The sequence below is a fragment of the Mastigoproctus giganteus genome, chromosome 1, assembly GCF_048544385.1.
Source record: "Mastigoproctus giganteus isolate SK-2022 chromosome 1, ASM4854438v1, whole genome shotgun sequence".
NCBI lineage: Eukaryota > Metazoa > Arthropoda > Arachnida > Uropygi > Thelyphonidae > Mastigoproctus > Mastigoproctus giganteus.
The window spans coordinates 170,129,447-170,144,663 of NC_143575.1; the positions used below are offsets into that span (position 1 = coordinate 170,129,447).

At 37.4% G+C, this 15,217-nt stretch overlaps 1 protein-coding gene across 12 annotated transcripts in view; it reads left to right on the forward strand.

Annotated features, from left to right (window-relative positions):
- LOC150091249 (tyrosine-protein phosphatase Lar-like) overlaps nucleotides 1–15,217 on the forward strand; it is a 1,641,114-nt gene that overhangs the window by 1,230,430 nt on the left and 395,467 nt on the right. For all 12 annotated transcript variants that reach the window (XM_090374921.1, XM_090374965.1, XM_090374991.1 and 9 more), the window contains one exon: nucleotides 14,776–14,868. In XM_090374921.1, coding sequence (XP_090231047.1) covers nucleotides 14,776–14,868 — 93 coding nt within the window. The remainder of the gene's footprint in view (nucleotides 1–14,775; nucleotides 14,869–15,217) is intronic.

The window sequence follows — 15,217 nt, forward strand, 5'->3', positions numbered from 1 at the left end:
AAGAACTACATATGGGAAACAGCAACCCCAGAGCAACGTATCAACTCTGTAGTACTACACTGACAGTGGTAGATAATGAAAAGGACCTGGGGGTGGTTGTGCAGGCAGATATGAAGTTCTCTGAGCAGTGCAGACGGGCTGCAAGAATAGCTTATGGTGTCTTGTCAATGATATACAGGAATTTTTCTAGCAGGGATAAGGAGGTGATTATTCCCTTGTATAAGGCAATGGTCAGCCCACTCCTTGAGTACTGTATACAGGTCTGGAGGCCTCATTTCAAGAAGGATGTAGAGCTGCTGGAACGAGTACAGAGAAGGGCAACAAGATTAGTGAATGGAACAAAGGGGTACTCTTACGAAGAAAGGCTTAAGTTTTGCAAATTACAGTGTCTGGAGACTAGGCCCCAGCGAGGTGATCTGATAGAGGTGTATAAAGCCTTGAATGGTTTGAGCATGCTCAATGCTGATGGGATTCTTCCTCTTGCTCAGAATAATCACCTGAGAGGGCATAAATTCAAATTGAGGAAAGACAGATGTAGGATAGATGTGTGGAAATTTGTCTTTAGCCAGCGGGTGGTTGGTTGGTGGAACAGACTTCCATCCCTTGTCGTGGAAGTTGATAGCCTAAATAAGTTTAAGGCTCAGCTGGACAGGTATTTCGAACGAACAGAGGGGTGAAGTGGAAGTGGCTTTTTTTTTTTTTTTTTTTGGCTGATGCTGCATAAGCTTGCTTTCTTGCATCATATGCCTCTACTAATGCTAATTTGCATTATGAGTTGTAATTTTGTTTATAATTATATCGCACACACACAATCAGATTATTAAATGGTCAAAACCACTGTGTTAAGTGTTTCTTGTAGTCTATGGGCATTACTTGAAAACATTACTGGGATATGGCTAGGGTAAAGAAAGCCTGCACGAGAACGACGAGAAACGCCAGATAACTTACGCGGAAAATTAGTTTCCCAACACCGGGCTCTAGCGCTGCCCCACTCAGTAAACACATGGTAGGTTTTATCAGTCTGGAGCAGAAATCGAGAAAGATGTATTGATTGACAGGTAGGCATGGTAAACGATGAAATGATTGGTGGTGGGTGTGACAGACGACAAGCTTTTTTTTTTTTTTTTTTGTAGTTGTTGGCGCATCGGCTTCTGTGGCCATAATGCACCTCCCAAGGTTTTTGTAGTACTTTGATCCAAGCCCAAGGCGGGATTCAAACCCGCGACCTTTGGGTTGCCAGGCAGGCACTTTACCCACCCGGCTAGCCCGGTCGGCTGACAACAAGCTACTGTGTAGTCATTGGTTGGCATTATGATGTGTATTTACCAGTAAAGAATGGTGCATAATAGTTTTGTAATGAACGGTGAACAGGTAATAGTAGCGATGAATCTTTTAAGGTGCTGATTGATGTTATGATACGTGTGTATCCGCACGAGTGTCTTTAAAAATAAAAGTACAGTAATAAAAACATGATTCTAAAGAAAAAAGGTTAGGTTACCCCCTCCATTTTGGGAGGGGTTCAAGCTCCCATGGGATTCAAGTGGAGGTAACCTGACCTTTTTTTACCATTACGAAATACTGTAATGGTGAAAAAAGGTTAGGGCATGTGCGATTAGGACAAGTTACCATTAGTGCTGCTAAAGTGATACTAAACCGATGTTATCGTGTGTTGTGTTCATGCACCAATCAGCACATTGTTTGCCATGCCTACCTGTCAATCAATATCTCGTTCTCGACTTTGCTCCAGATTGATAACACCTACTGGCTGTTTACCGAGTGAGCAGTGCTACAGTGCCATATCAGGAAACTAATTTTCCGTGTAAGTTATCCAATGTTTCTTGTCGTTCTCGTGCAGGCTTTCTTTACCTTCGCCCTGGGGTACTAAGGGTGCCATGAACCGAGATACTTTGGGAACCTCTGCATTAAAGTGATGTTTTGGGTATTTTACCAATACATGTAATCTGACCATGCTGTTGACAGACTTCTCTTGCCAATGCTCCTATAAACCTGATTTGCATATGAGCATCATATGCACAGTAAGGGGTATTAGTATGATACCCAAAACATCACTTTAATGTATAATCACTGCTATGTATAGTCACTTTAATGTAGGCGAACAGCCTAATAAACTATATTATTAATTTCATGTGGTATGAGTGGTATTAATATAATAATAATCTTAATGGAAAACCCCGTATCCCTTCCCTAACTATATTATATCAAATTTCAAATTTGTGTTATGCCTTACACTATCAAGTTATTATTATTAGCCATATGGTGCAAGGAAGCCTGAAGCTTATGCTGCTCCAGCCAAAAAAAAATTTGAGTACCCTGTAAGAGAGAGAGAGAATCACCAAAAAAGAGAAGATGATATCCAGCTCAGGACCTTGCATTTTATTCTTGATATCTTTTTTTTAAAAATTCATGAAAATAAAATGTTCATATTCCACTGCATTATATAACTTTGATAGTTGTATGTAAAAATAACCACTGAAGATATGAATGTGATTGGATATTCTTAAAGGTCTTTGGAAATGCTTCTTGTGCTCATCACTAACAAAAAAAAAAATTCAGTGAGAAATTTTTTTTTCTCCTCACTATTTGCTTTTAAATCTGAAAAATCTACCTTCATTGTGAAACAGTGTTGTCATCAAAAAAAAAAAAAAAAAGGCTAAATAACACTGATTAACAAAAGAATACTTTTTTATGTCACACATCATAATAAGTGAATTCGAAAGTATTTTCTATGATGATTTATTTCAAATATTAAATCAGTTTTTGTTCATCAGCACAGTTTTAATGTGATTTCAGCTTTATACAAATATTAAAATAAGTGACACTAGAACACTTTTTTTTTTTTTTTTTAAGATGAACTAGAATGTAGCTTCTGATGATTTCTTGCTATATTTCACTTACAGAACATCCTTTCTCAGCTTCCAACACTAATCAGCCAGCATCCTTGGGCTCAACTTGCCCTGGTACATTTTTTTTCCAATGTGAAAATAGTTTTATGGAAATGCACCTCTTGCTTATCACTAACAGCATTTATGTTTTCTGAGAAGTCGTCCAAATGTGAATCCAAGAGATGAATCTTTAGAGACATATTAAATCGCATAACTTCATAGGCCTTGAGAAGCTCAATGACTATTTCTTGGTAATTTTCAGCTTTGAAATTTCCAAAAAAATTTTCAATAACTTTTTTTAAGTGAGTTCCATGCGGTTCATTCAACTTCATTTAACTGTTCTTCAAAATGTTCATCTTTCATTAGTTTTCTTGTTTGGGGTCCAACAATTATGCCCTCCTTTATTTTGTTCTCATTGATTCCAATGAATTTTTCTTTCAGGTATGTAACGGCATTTCTTATCTTCAGTCACATAATGGTATTTCTTATCTTCTGTCCCATTCACAAATAAAGCAGCAGTATTTGGTATAGCCAAGAGTTGTAGGCCTAGTAAAAGGAGAATCGCTTTAAGATCACCACAGATGGGCCAAGAAAACTGTCCATACTTGATGCTTGTCAAGAGAAGTTTCATGTTATCATAGATAGACTGGCTTTCCTTTGTAGTAAGCGCTCCAAGGCCTTTACCCATCTTATCCCACAGTTCTTTACAATGCGGCAGGTGCACTGGTGTCTCACTACACCTGAACCCATAAATTCTAATAAATTCTTATATTACTAAAACAGCTAAAGCGGTAATTTCTCTATACAGTAGACTCTCTGTTAACCGGAATTCAAGCAACCGGCAAAAAATCTTGGAAATAGTAGGCAGTTGAAAAATTAAAATGATACATATTAATTTCTAGATAAAATGATTCAAACTTGGCACGCCACTTTGCCCTCTGAGTGCGCGTATGTGCGTCCCTCATCACATGTTTGTCTCTCACTCCCGACAATTCACTGTGTAAATATACCAATTGATTTATTGTTATTCAAATTCTGTGTTCTCTTTCAACCCCTAGTATGCCGAAACAGGTAGCAAGTAAGTGTAAATGTGTGGTGCTTACTCTCAAGCAGAAGATGGAAATATGCAAGAGCTTGAAAATGATGGAAGAATTTAATGTTGGCTCGTCAATGATCTATGAATTAAGGCTCAGCCTCAGAAAATAAAGTAGTTTTATGCTAAGTCGGAGAGTGACAAGAGTGTAGAGAAGCGTCATACTCTTCATACACTGAGAATGGAAGTATGAGTACGAGTGTTTTTTGCTGAAAAGATCGAGGGTGGTTGCATTTCTGGACCCATGTTGCAAGAAAAAGCGAAAGAATTTCATGAGAAAATGAAAATTGAAGGTAAGTGTTCATTTTCAAGTGGCTGGCTTACTTGATTCAAGGTTTGTCACGGCATCAGTAAACTGGGGAGTCCGTAAACATCTGTAAACATGGTCGGGGAGCAGAAATCGGCCGATTTTCAGGCTGCAGCTTCATTTCATGAGGTGTTTAGTGAAATGGTGGAAAAAAATGACTTGACCCTAGAACAGATTTATAATGCAGATGAGACAGGACATTTGAAACTTTAATAGCTTTTGTAGAACAGCAACCGTTCTTCACTTCTCAGAATCTTCTGCATCTCCATATCATGCATAACTTGATTTTGTCTGAGAGACATAAGACCTTAAAGCAAGGTGATATTCATTCAATTTTGAAGAATGCTGAAAGCAAGTCTGGCAGCACAACATCTACTGATGCAGATCCAAAACCATCTACAGACCCTCCTGATCCTGTCCCAGCTAGGGCTTACAATACCGGTCAAAATCTTAATACCAGTATTTCGGTATTTTTAATTTATGAAACCGGGATACCGGTATTCCAAAAAACAAACGTTTTTCTCAATAAATTTTGATGACAGTTAATAAAGTAAGGAAAAAACAAGTAATGTAATTACCTGAATTCAAGTTTTAAATAAACATTTATTGCAATAATAAATATTCTGAAAAAAAATCATTAAAATACAGTTATTCTAAAAACAAAAAAATACATATTGTTACTGCAAAGTTTAGTTATGTTTAAGCATCCACACTACCTGTCCGAATAAAGTGAGCTCTTAAGAAACATAAGCAATCAATAGTATGATCATTTAAAATGGATCTAATTTTGGTACATACAGTATTTGATTAGCAGCAGAAAACACCCTTTCGGATTCTATTCTGGTACTGATAGACGATCTCAGTCCATATTTTCTAGGCTTTGAGCTTTTTTAGCAAAAATAGTAAGTATTTCATTAATTTTCGACTCAAGTTCATCTTTTAAAATCTCATTTGAGTCAAGCAATTTCTTATTTTGGAAAGAATTTGTGGAACACTGATGTTCTGTTCCATGCTGGTCTTCCATTGTTGAATTATGTTCATCATTTTCTGAAGGAGAAAGATGTTTTATTCAGCGAAGTATAATTTTCACTACAGTATCTTTACTGAGTCTGGGAGAGAGAGCAAAGAGTGGGGATAAGGAATAAAGAGAGCAAAGAGTGCAGTTAAGGAATTCTTCACATATATAAATGCAAAGAAAAGGACAGATCGGATGCAATGTAATTGCGTGGGATAGTATTAAATACCCCAACTGATGTTGCAGATGAACTCGACAATTACTTTTCATCTATATTTATAGAAGAAAAACTCTTCACGTCAATGAGAAATTATGGGAGCGAAGTTGAAAAAAATTAATTTTTTTCAACTTTGTTCTTTTCAAACACATGTTGATTTAATGAGAACTTTCTCAGGAGTAAGGCCCCTTTGGTTGATGACATATATTCTATAATCTTAAAGGAGGCGGCAAGTGAGTGCATTGAACAATTAAGGCTAGTTATGAGAGCATCACTGGACTCAGGAGAGATTCCATTGGATTGGTGTAAATTGGAACATAAAGGCAGTTCTAGGAGTGTAACGGGAAGTTACCTACCAGCCAGTCTAACTTCAGTAGTAGGGAAAATCATGGAAGCAATGATCAAGGGTGGAATTTAGGATCATTTAGGTGGAAATGGAATTCTGTAAGATACATAGCATGGTTTTGTAAAGGGAAAATAATGTTTAATAAATCTGATTAGCCATTTTGACAGGTCACTCATGAGCTGGATTTAAAGAATAATTTCGACATTGTTTATTTATATATCAGCAAAGCATTTGACTCAGTTCTACATAAGTGGTTACTTTATAAGTTGGAGCAGGCTGGAATCATAGGGAAAATCCTTAGATGGATAGTACAATGGCTTGAGGGCACCAGGCAGGGGGTTGTGATAAATGGTTATTCCTCAGATTGGATTAATGTAAGAAGTGGGGTTCCCCAAGGTTCAGTATTGGGACCACTGTTATTTTTTAATTATCTTAAATGATATCTATGAAGGGATATAGGGTGTGATATCTAAACTTGTAGATGGTGAAAAGATCAGTAGAGTAGTTCATGATCGCCGCCAAGCAGAGCTTCTTTAGAGTGACCTAGATAGACTTCCGGGATGGTCAGAAAAGTGGCAGCTATATGCTTTAATTCAGCAAAATACAAGGTCTTACACCTGGGGAACAGCAACCCCAAATTAACTTATTTAATGAGAAAACTTTCTCAGGAGAAAGGCCCCTGTGGTTGATGGCATATACTGTATAATCTGAAAGGAGGCGGCAAGTGAGTGCATTGAACAATTAAGGCTAGTTATGAGAGCATCACTGGACTCAGGAGAGATTCCGTTGGATTGGTGTAAATTGGAACATTGATCCTTGAGGTTGTCACAGACATTCTCTCAGATATGCCAGACAAGCTCTACTTGCTACCTGGGAGTCTAAAACGCTGATGGAACTGATATTCAGGTGACACTCAAGTCAAGTGGAACCAATTTTGGCAAAGTCCAGACGATCTGTGACAGCCAAATCCTCTGCTTGCACCTTCACGATGGTGGGACTGTTAGTAATCCTGGGTATAACCTCCATGCACAAGTACATGGTGGGTGACCACCCAGGTGTGAACCAACGTAAGTAGGGGTCGCGGTGTGGAGCCCACATCACATGGAGGAATTCCGGCCCTCTATGTTACCAGGCAGTACTAGGTGGTAGATGACTCTCATCAACCGGTGCAATACCACCACTTTGCTTATTGGAGGCTTGAAGTCATGGAACCCATGTTTATTCTCTAGAGCTAAGTTCCGGTCAACCCTTCCCTATCTCTTCCATCATGCAGTATGATTGATGACTTTTGAGGTTATGATGAATATCGTGGCCAGATCCAATATTCCTTACATTTTGAGGGTACAGCTCTAAAACGATGTTCGTAGGCTGGCCGCTAGTTAGTACGCCGGACCGAATCTATTGGTAACTCTCTAGGAGGCTTCCCGATCAGCTAGTATAATCTTGCTACCTCTACTCTGCCATATAGTAACTGGGGGGAGTCAGAGTAGTGTGTGTGCGGGGAGCATTGTCGAAGCCACGTTATGTTAAGGATCTGGGTATATTCTTACCATATGTATGCCATATCCAAAAATTTCATTACTTCATACAGCATGTCCCATCCACTTTCTTACTATTGAATACACCATGAATTGTCAAACTAATAGAGCAAGCTAATCTGCGAAAAGATCTAAACCTCCCAAGCACTTCCTAATTCATTTCACAAATATACGTGGTCTCAATGCTAATCTCAACAATGGCCATTTCCACTTGCAGTCTGCTGTTGTTTGTTGTTATTTAGTTTTTAGGAGCATTAGCAACTAAGGCCATATTGCTCCGGGAATATGCGGTGGTCATTCCCTGACCTTTCCGCATCCTCCGTATTTGATGGTCACGGGCTTGAACCCCGGTCTAATCAAGAAGCGTGTGCTACGCACTGCTGCTGCTGCCCACTTGGCTATGGAAGCACCTTTTCAGTCTGCCAAACCCCATGTACGTTTTCTGACAGAATCTCAGTTATCGGTTGATTCAACTACTGCTCATCTCAGATGCCCAAATTATTCGCTGTATGATTCCTTTCGCCTCAAAGGTGGTACTTGTGCATATGTCCGTTCTGATATTCCCTGTCAGAGACTTGGAAATTTGGAATCTCCTCTCTTTGATCTTCTCTGGCTTAAAATCTCTCTAAATCATTGTGTAAAATTCATCTGTTGTCTCTATCGTTCTCCCAACTCCACTAATCACTTGGAGCTCTTTGACTTCCTCTCTTTGCAACTTTACTTTCTCCAGTCTAACTTTCCTAACCGCGAGGTAATTTTCCTTGGTGATTTTAATGTTCACAACTCCAGCTGGTCGAGATGCTGAGGCTTTTGCAATTACTAATGACCTTGCACAGATTGTTCATTTACCTACAAGAATACTAGACAATCCTAATCATACAGCCAACAAGCTTGATCTTTTTCTCACAAATAACCCTTCTAAGTACATGGTCGAAGTGAGAGGTCCTTTAGGCACTTCAGATCACAACTTGGTGATTGTCTCTTCTCCAATGGAGCCTTTATCTCATGGCTATTTCCAACCTCGTGTGGTTTGGCATTACAAGAATGCAAAATGGGATGACTTGTGAGATTTCTTTTCTTCGTTTCCTTGGTCGGATTACTGTTTCAAAACTTCTGATGTCAACGTTTGCTCAGATCGTATTAGTGAAATTATTCTTGCAGGAATGGGATCCTTTACCCCACACTCCACTTTAAAATCTCTTCCTTTATCTAAACCTTGGTTTTCCAATAAATGTGCTAAGGCAGGCTGTTCAAGAGAAGAAAACTTGCTTCCTACCCTAATGGTAGCCGAGCATTCTGGTCTCTTGCCAAAGCTATTGGTCGCAACTTTTGCCCATCTCTGCTCCCACCTTTGTCCAAACCAGATGGTTCTGTTGTCACTTCAGCCAAGGATAAAGCTGACCTTCTAGCATCCCATTTTTCTTCAAACTCATGTATTAATGATCTTGGTAAAACACCTCCCAACATGCTCCATTCAAAGCCTCCTGTGGTCTTCTGTCAAAAGAATGTCAGAAGGATTTTAACGAATCTTGATGCTAAGAGAGCTCTAGGTCCCGATGGTATTTCTCCACTAGATCTCAAAATCTGTGCTCCTGAACTTACTCCTATTCTTTGCTGACTTTTTTCACTTTCTTATTCCAGAGTTGTTTTTCCTTCTGCTTGGAAATTTGCTCATATTCAGCCAGTTCCTAAAAAGGGTGACAAATCCCTCCCATCCAATTATCATCCCATTGCAATTACTTCTACTCTTTCTAAAGTAATGGAGAAATCAATTAACCGGCAACTCTTAAACTACCTAGAAACCTTCCCTCTGATCAACGATCGCCAGTATGGATTCTGTCAGTGTTGATCCACTGGTGATATTCTGGCTTATGTTACCCATTTATGGACTAATTCAATGGAAAGGTTCGGTGAAACACAAGTAATTGCTCTTGACATCTCAAAGGCTTTCGATCGTGTTTGGCGTAAAGGTCTTCTAAACAAGCTTCCATCTTATGGTTTGCCAAGTGTTTTTCGTAATTGGTTATCCAGTTTTCTCTCTAATCGCTCACTGAGGGTGTTGGTAGATGGCTGTCTGTCTTCTAACTTCTCCACTAATTCCAGTGTCCCCCAAGGTTCAGTTCTTTCCCACACTCTTTTCCTCTTGTATATTAATGACCTTCTTCATTGACTGGAAATCCTATCCATAGTTTTGCAGATGTTGATAGCACATTGCACTCTACTTTCCATTTTGAGAAACCTTGCCCTGCTCAATCAGCTTCAACTTCTCGAAAATCTGCTACCAATTCCTTAAATGCCGATCTTCAGGTAATTCTTCAGTGGGGCAAAGACAACTTAGTTAATTTCAATCCTTTTAAAACTCAGTCTTGTCTTATATCTCGCAAAAAGGATTCTTCTGCCTCTATGCTTATCTTTTGTAACACCCTGATTTCTAGGCAAAATGATATATCTCTTTTATGGATTACCCTGACTTCTAATCTCTCTTGGCACAAGCACATTACAAATATTGCTGCCTCTGCATCTAAAAAACTTGGTTTTCTCTTTCACTCTTGGTAATACTTTTCTTCCAAACAGCTGCTCACTCTGTATAAATCGCAAATCCGCCCTACCATGGAATATTGTTCCCACATCTGGGGTGGTGCCCCCATAACCTCTCTCAGGCTTCTTGATTCCATTCAGAAGAGGGTAGTTAGGTTAATTAATGATTCATCTCTAACAGAGTCTCTCCACTCGCTGTCTCATAGATGTACTGTTTCTGCTGCATGTCTCTTCTACAGATACTTCCATGGGCACTGTTCTTCTGAATTGGCTTCTATAATTCCCGCTCTCTCTTTCAAAACAATCCGGACACGTGCCACCGACATCCATTTACTGCCCAACTTCAAACTCACAGAACCAACTTTTCATCTTCCTCGTTTATTCATTCAACTGCTGCTTTCTGGAACAACCTTACTTCATATGTATTTCGTGAAAATTACAGTCTACAGAAGTTCAAGTACAATGTCAACAAATATCTTCTTTTGTCTTCTCACCCTCCAACCCAAGCACGGTACTAAGTACTATAGGTTCTAATACCTCTCGTGTTTTGGGGTTCACATAAAAAAAAAAAAAAAAAATTACACTTGGTGGAGTTGAACTAAAGTCAGTAGCGGAGGAACCAGACTTGGGAGTTACGAAACAGTCAGACATGAAGTTGTCCGAGAATTGTGGACAGGTTGCAATGTTGCATGGTATCCTATCGATGATTTATTGAACATTTGCTAGTAGAGATAAGGATGTTGTACAGGCGAGGTGATCTGTTTAAATCACATAAAGGTGATTTTATAACCTTTATGTGATTAAATTATAAACTATATATTTTTTAGATTAGTACCAAAAAACCGGTATTTTTGTATCAATACCAGTATTTGAATTCCAGAAAAAAAATGACTGGTATTCGGGATCCCGGTATTGTAAGCCTTAGTCCCAGTTACATCAGCAGATCCTGACTATCCTCATGCGATGTCTACCCAGTAAACTCTCTACCTATTGCAACAGTTTTGAGTGTGTTTTTTCGTAAGCTGCTGTATTCAAAAAGCGGTTTCTATAATAAAACTCAGTTTCTTTAGTAAAATTTGGCTATGTTTGTCTTCATTTTATAAGTATTGGGCTTAGTATAATAGTGAAGTATTTTTTTAATACTAACTTTCAAGCAACCAGAAACTACAGTTATCTGGCCTCTACCAATCCCCATGGGTGCCGGTTAACTGGGATTCTACTGTATATATATATATATATATATATATATATATATATATATATATATATATATTTGAAGAGCATTCCATCATCTATGCCCTGGATGCACTACTATCCAACTTACTTGCATTATATATAGACTTCTTTTTTTTGTTTAAATTCTGATTAAGTTTAGGATCTGAGGACTGAAGCATTAATATGATATTTGGTGTTAGAAAATAAATTCAGCTGTTGTTCAAACCTTACATATGCAACATACTACATGGAGAAGGGGGGGGGGGTATTTTTAAACCACAAAAACATTGTGGTTTCAAAGATTTTCCATTCTCCAGAGAGGAAAGTTTTTCTGTTTCATTTGCATTGTTATCGAAAATCCAGAGCAACGTATCAAATCTGTGGTACTACACTGACAGTGGTAGAGAATGAAAAGAACCTAGAGGTAATTGTGCAGGCAGATATGAAGTTCTCTGAGCAGTGCAGTTGGGCTGCAAGAGTAGCTCATGGTGTCTTGTCAATGATACACAGGAATTTTTCTAGCAGGGATAAGGAGGTGATTATTCCCTTATATAAGGCAATGGTCAGGCCACACATTGAGTACTGTATACAAGTCTGGAGGCCTCATTTCAAGAAGGATGTAGAGCTGCTGGAACGAGTACAGAGAAGGGCAACAAGATTAGTGAATGGAACAAAGGGTTGCTCTTACGAAGAAAGGCTTAAGTTTTGCAAATTACAGTGTCTGGAGACTAGGCACAGGCGAGGTGATCTGATAGAGGTGTATAAAGCCTTGAATGGTTTGAGCATGCTCAATACCGATGGGATTCTTCCTCTTGCTCAGAATAATCACCTGAGAGGGCATAAATTCCGATTGAGGAAAGACAGATGTAGGATAGATGTGGAAGTTTGCCTTTAGCCAGCGGGTAGTTGGTTGGTGGAACAGACTTCCATCCCTTGTCGTGGAAGTTGATAGCCTAAATAAATTTAAGGCTCAGCTGGACAGGTATTTCGAATGAACGGAGGGGTGAAATGGAAGTTTTTTTTTTTTTTTTTTTTTTTTTGGCTGATGCTGCATAAGCTTGCTTTCTTGCATCATATGCCTCTGCTAATGCTAAAAAGAATGATCTTTTAAAGTTTGTTTTATTAGGTATACACTTGTAATGTACATCTCTCAGCTATGTTGAATGCATTGTTAGCATTATAATCTTTCAGAATTCAAGAAAAAGTTTTGCACCACCATTCACAATACAGACTTCATCACTACCATCTTCATAAATCTCTCTCTCTCTCTCTCTCTCTCTCTCTCTCTCTCTCTCTCTCTCTCTCTCTCTCTCTCTCTCTCTCTCTCTCACACACACACACACACACACACACACACTATTGTCTCTTTAAAAAATTTTCCAGTCATCCATTATTTGCATTAAACTCATATACAGGGCATATTTATTTAATTAGGAGACAGCAAAAATGGATTGGGCCAATCTCCAACATTTAAACACTTAGACTGCAGCCATTTTTTGAATATTTCCCATTAATCTTTTCTCTTTAGGCAGAATATTACTTTCTCATTACACTGGTCAACGTATATTTCACGTGAACCTTTCTTGCTAATTCTTATATTTTTTGTTGATGAATTCAAAAATGCAAACAAAATATCTCTATCATGCACAGTTTTTAGTTGACACATGACTGATATAAATAATACAGTAATGTGATATTGTAATAGTGTGGTTTTAAGAAATGAATCAATATATGGTGTGATAGGCTAAGGCATGTTTAAAAATGTTCAAACCCTCTGCGAAACTCTATATTTGTAGCAGAGGCTGTTCAAATAAGCTGAGACCTGACATAATATTGCTTATTTCCATAGAGTAGACTTTTCCCTCACTTGTGTGCCAGACATCACTTGGTTAAGTCATTATTGTCTGTGATTCCTTTCTTTAAGTCTTGTGTATACTTTTTAAATGTTTCTGTTCCTTTAACCTAAGATGCCTCATAAATGTATTAATCATCCTAATAATAGTTTTTGTTATATATGTGGTGAGCTAACTTTTAAATCACAGATGAAACCTCACTCCTCTAGTTAAACAAGAAGTTTATGAACTTTATTTCAGATTTAAAGTGATTGATCAAGATAAGTCTTGAGTCCCTCATTTCTACAGTATGAATTGTGTTAAATTACTTACTGCCTAGTTAAATGGATCTCACTATCATGTGCCATTGCAGTTAATATAAATATACCATGCTGTAAGACCTGTTTTATACTGTGAAGAACTACTTGTACCAAAACCACCAGAAACTTAGTTTGGATGAAGCCGATGAACTAGATGATTTTGGGTTTGATGGCGAGACTCAAAATGACTATGGAGAAGACCAGTAAGTTAGTGATCCCCACATATGATGTAACAAATTAGTAAGAACCACACTTAACATTTCAAGAGGAACTAAATTATTTTGTTTGTGATCCAAAGTTATCTAAAAATCAAGCTGAACTTTTGACTTCTAGGCAGGATGGAACTTCCTGCAAGAGGACAGCAAAATATATTTTTGTTGGTAAACATCAACAAACATTTATACATTTATTTTCTCAAGAAGATGATTTACTTTACTGCAGTTATGTAATTCTCTAACAGATCCAGGATACCCACACAGTCTAGCTGAATGTGGTTGTTATTCATCACTTCCTCAAAATCAAGTTTGAAAGCAGCATTGCAGTGGGAAATACAGTAGCCTTATCATTTGCATCATATCATAGGAGGCACAAATGAAAGAAATCAGCAGCATTAGTAGAAGCATATGATGCAAGAAAGCAAACTTATATAGTGGGTAATGTGCTAATAACTAAACTGAACAGAAGATCAGTCTTGAATTTGCAATCCTGAAGCATTAATTTCATTTATTTAATCTGCAGCTCTGTTTTATATCAGCCAAAAAAAAAAATAATAATAAATAAATAAAATTAAAAAAAATAAAATTCTCATTTCACCCATCCATTCACTCCAAAAGTTTGTCTAGTTCAGCCTTGAATTTATTTAAGCTGTCAACTTCCACAACGACAGATGGAAGTTTGTTCCACCTATCAACCACCCGCTGTCTAAAGGCAGATTTCTGCACATCTATTCTACAACTGTCTTTCCTCATATTATGTACTGCAATTCAGTTTACACTGATGGCAATACATAATATGTTAAAACAACAGTAAAAGTATAGACAGTATTAAATTAGTTTATGATCTTTTCTTCAGTGGGTAATGTGCTAATAACTAAACTGAACAGAAGATCAGCTTTGAATTTGCAATTCTGAAGCATTAATTTCATTTATTTAATCTGCAGCTCTGTTTTATATTAACCATATAAGTTGTTTATTATAACTTAGTTACAGAAATTGTATTGTCAAGTGATGGATAAATTGTGTTTTACTACATAGAGGATCTTATTGTCAATGTATAAGTATACATAGATGTTTAGAATATTTTAAATTTTACAATCATTAAAAAAAAAAAGTTTATTAAAAATTAAAATTTTGTGTAAAATTAAAGTTGTATTGATTTTAAAACTCTTACACAAAGTTTATTTTTACACACAAATATAAATTTTTGCTGCTATTTAATGATCTCTTTTTCAGATCGAGGAGCAAAATATGAGTTTCGGTTAGCAGGAAGAAATGCTCTAGGATGGGGACAAGAATATATCACTTATTTAGATACTCCAGAAGGAGGTATGTTTTACAGAAAACATAATGACCAATTTTAAATTAGCTTGTTATTTTATAAATTTGGCCATGGGGGTGGGAGGCAATAAAAGTTCCTTAAGATGTGATTCAAACCTAAGCCTTTTCTACACAATATAGGAGGACAATGATTATAACCACTATACTACCTGCAAGAAGCCCTGCTAAAACTGCAAATTCAGACTATTATTTAGCATCATTAGGTTTTTCATTAATATCCATATCATTTATTTTTTAGTAGTAGTAGTAGAGGCATGTGATGCAAGAAAGCAAGCGTATAAGCTTATGTAGCATCAGCCAAAAAAATAAAAAAATAAACAATTTCACGCAACCAATT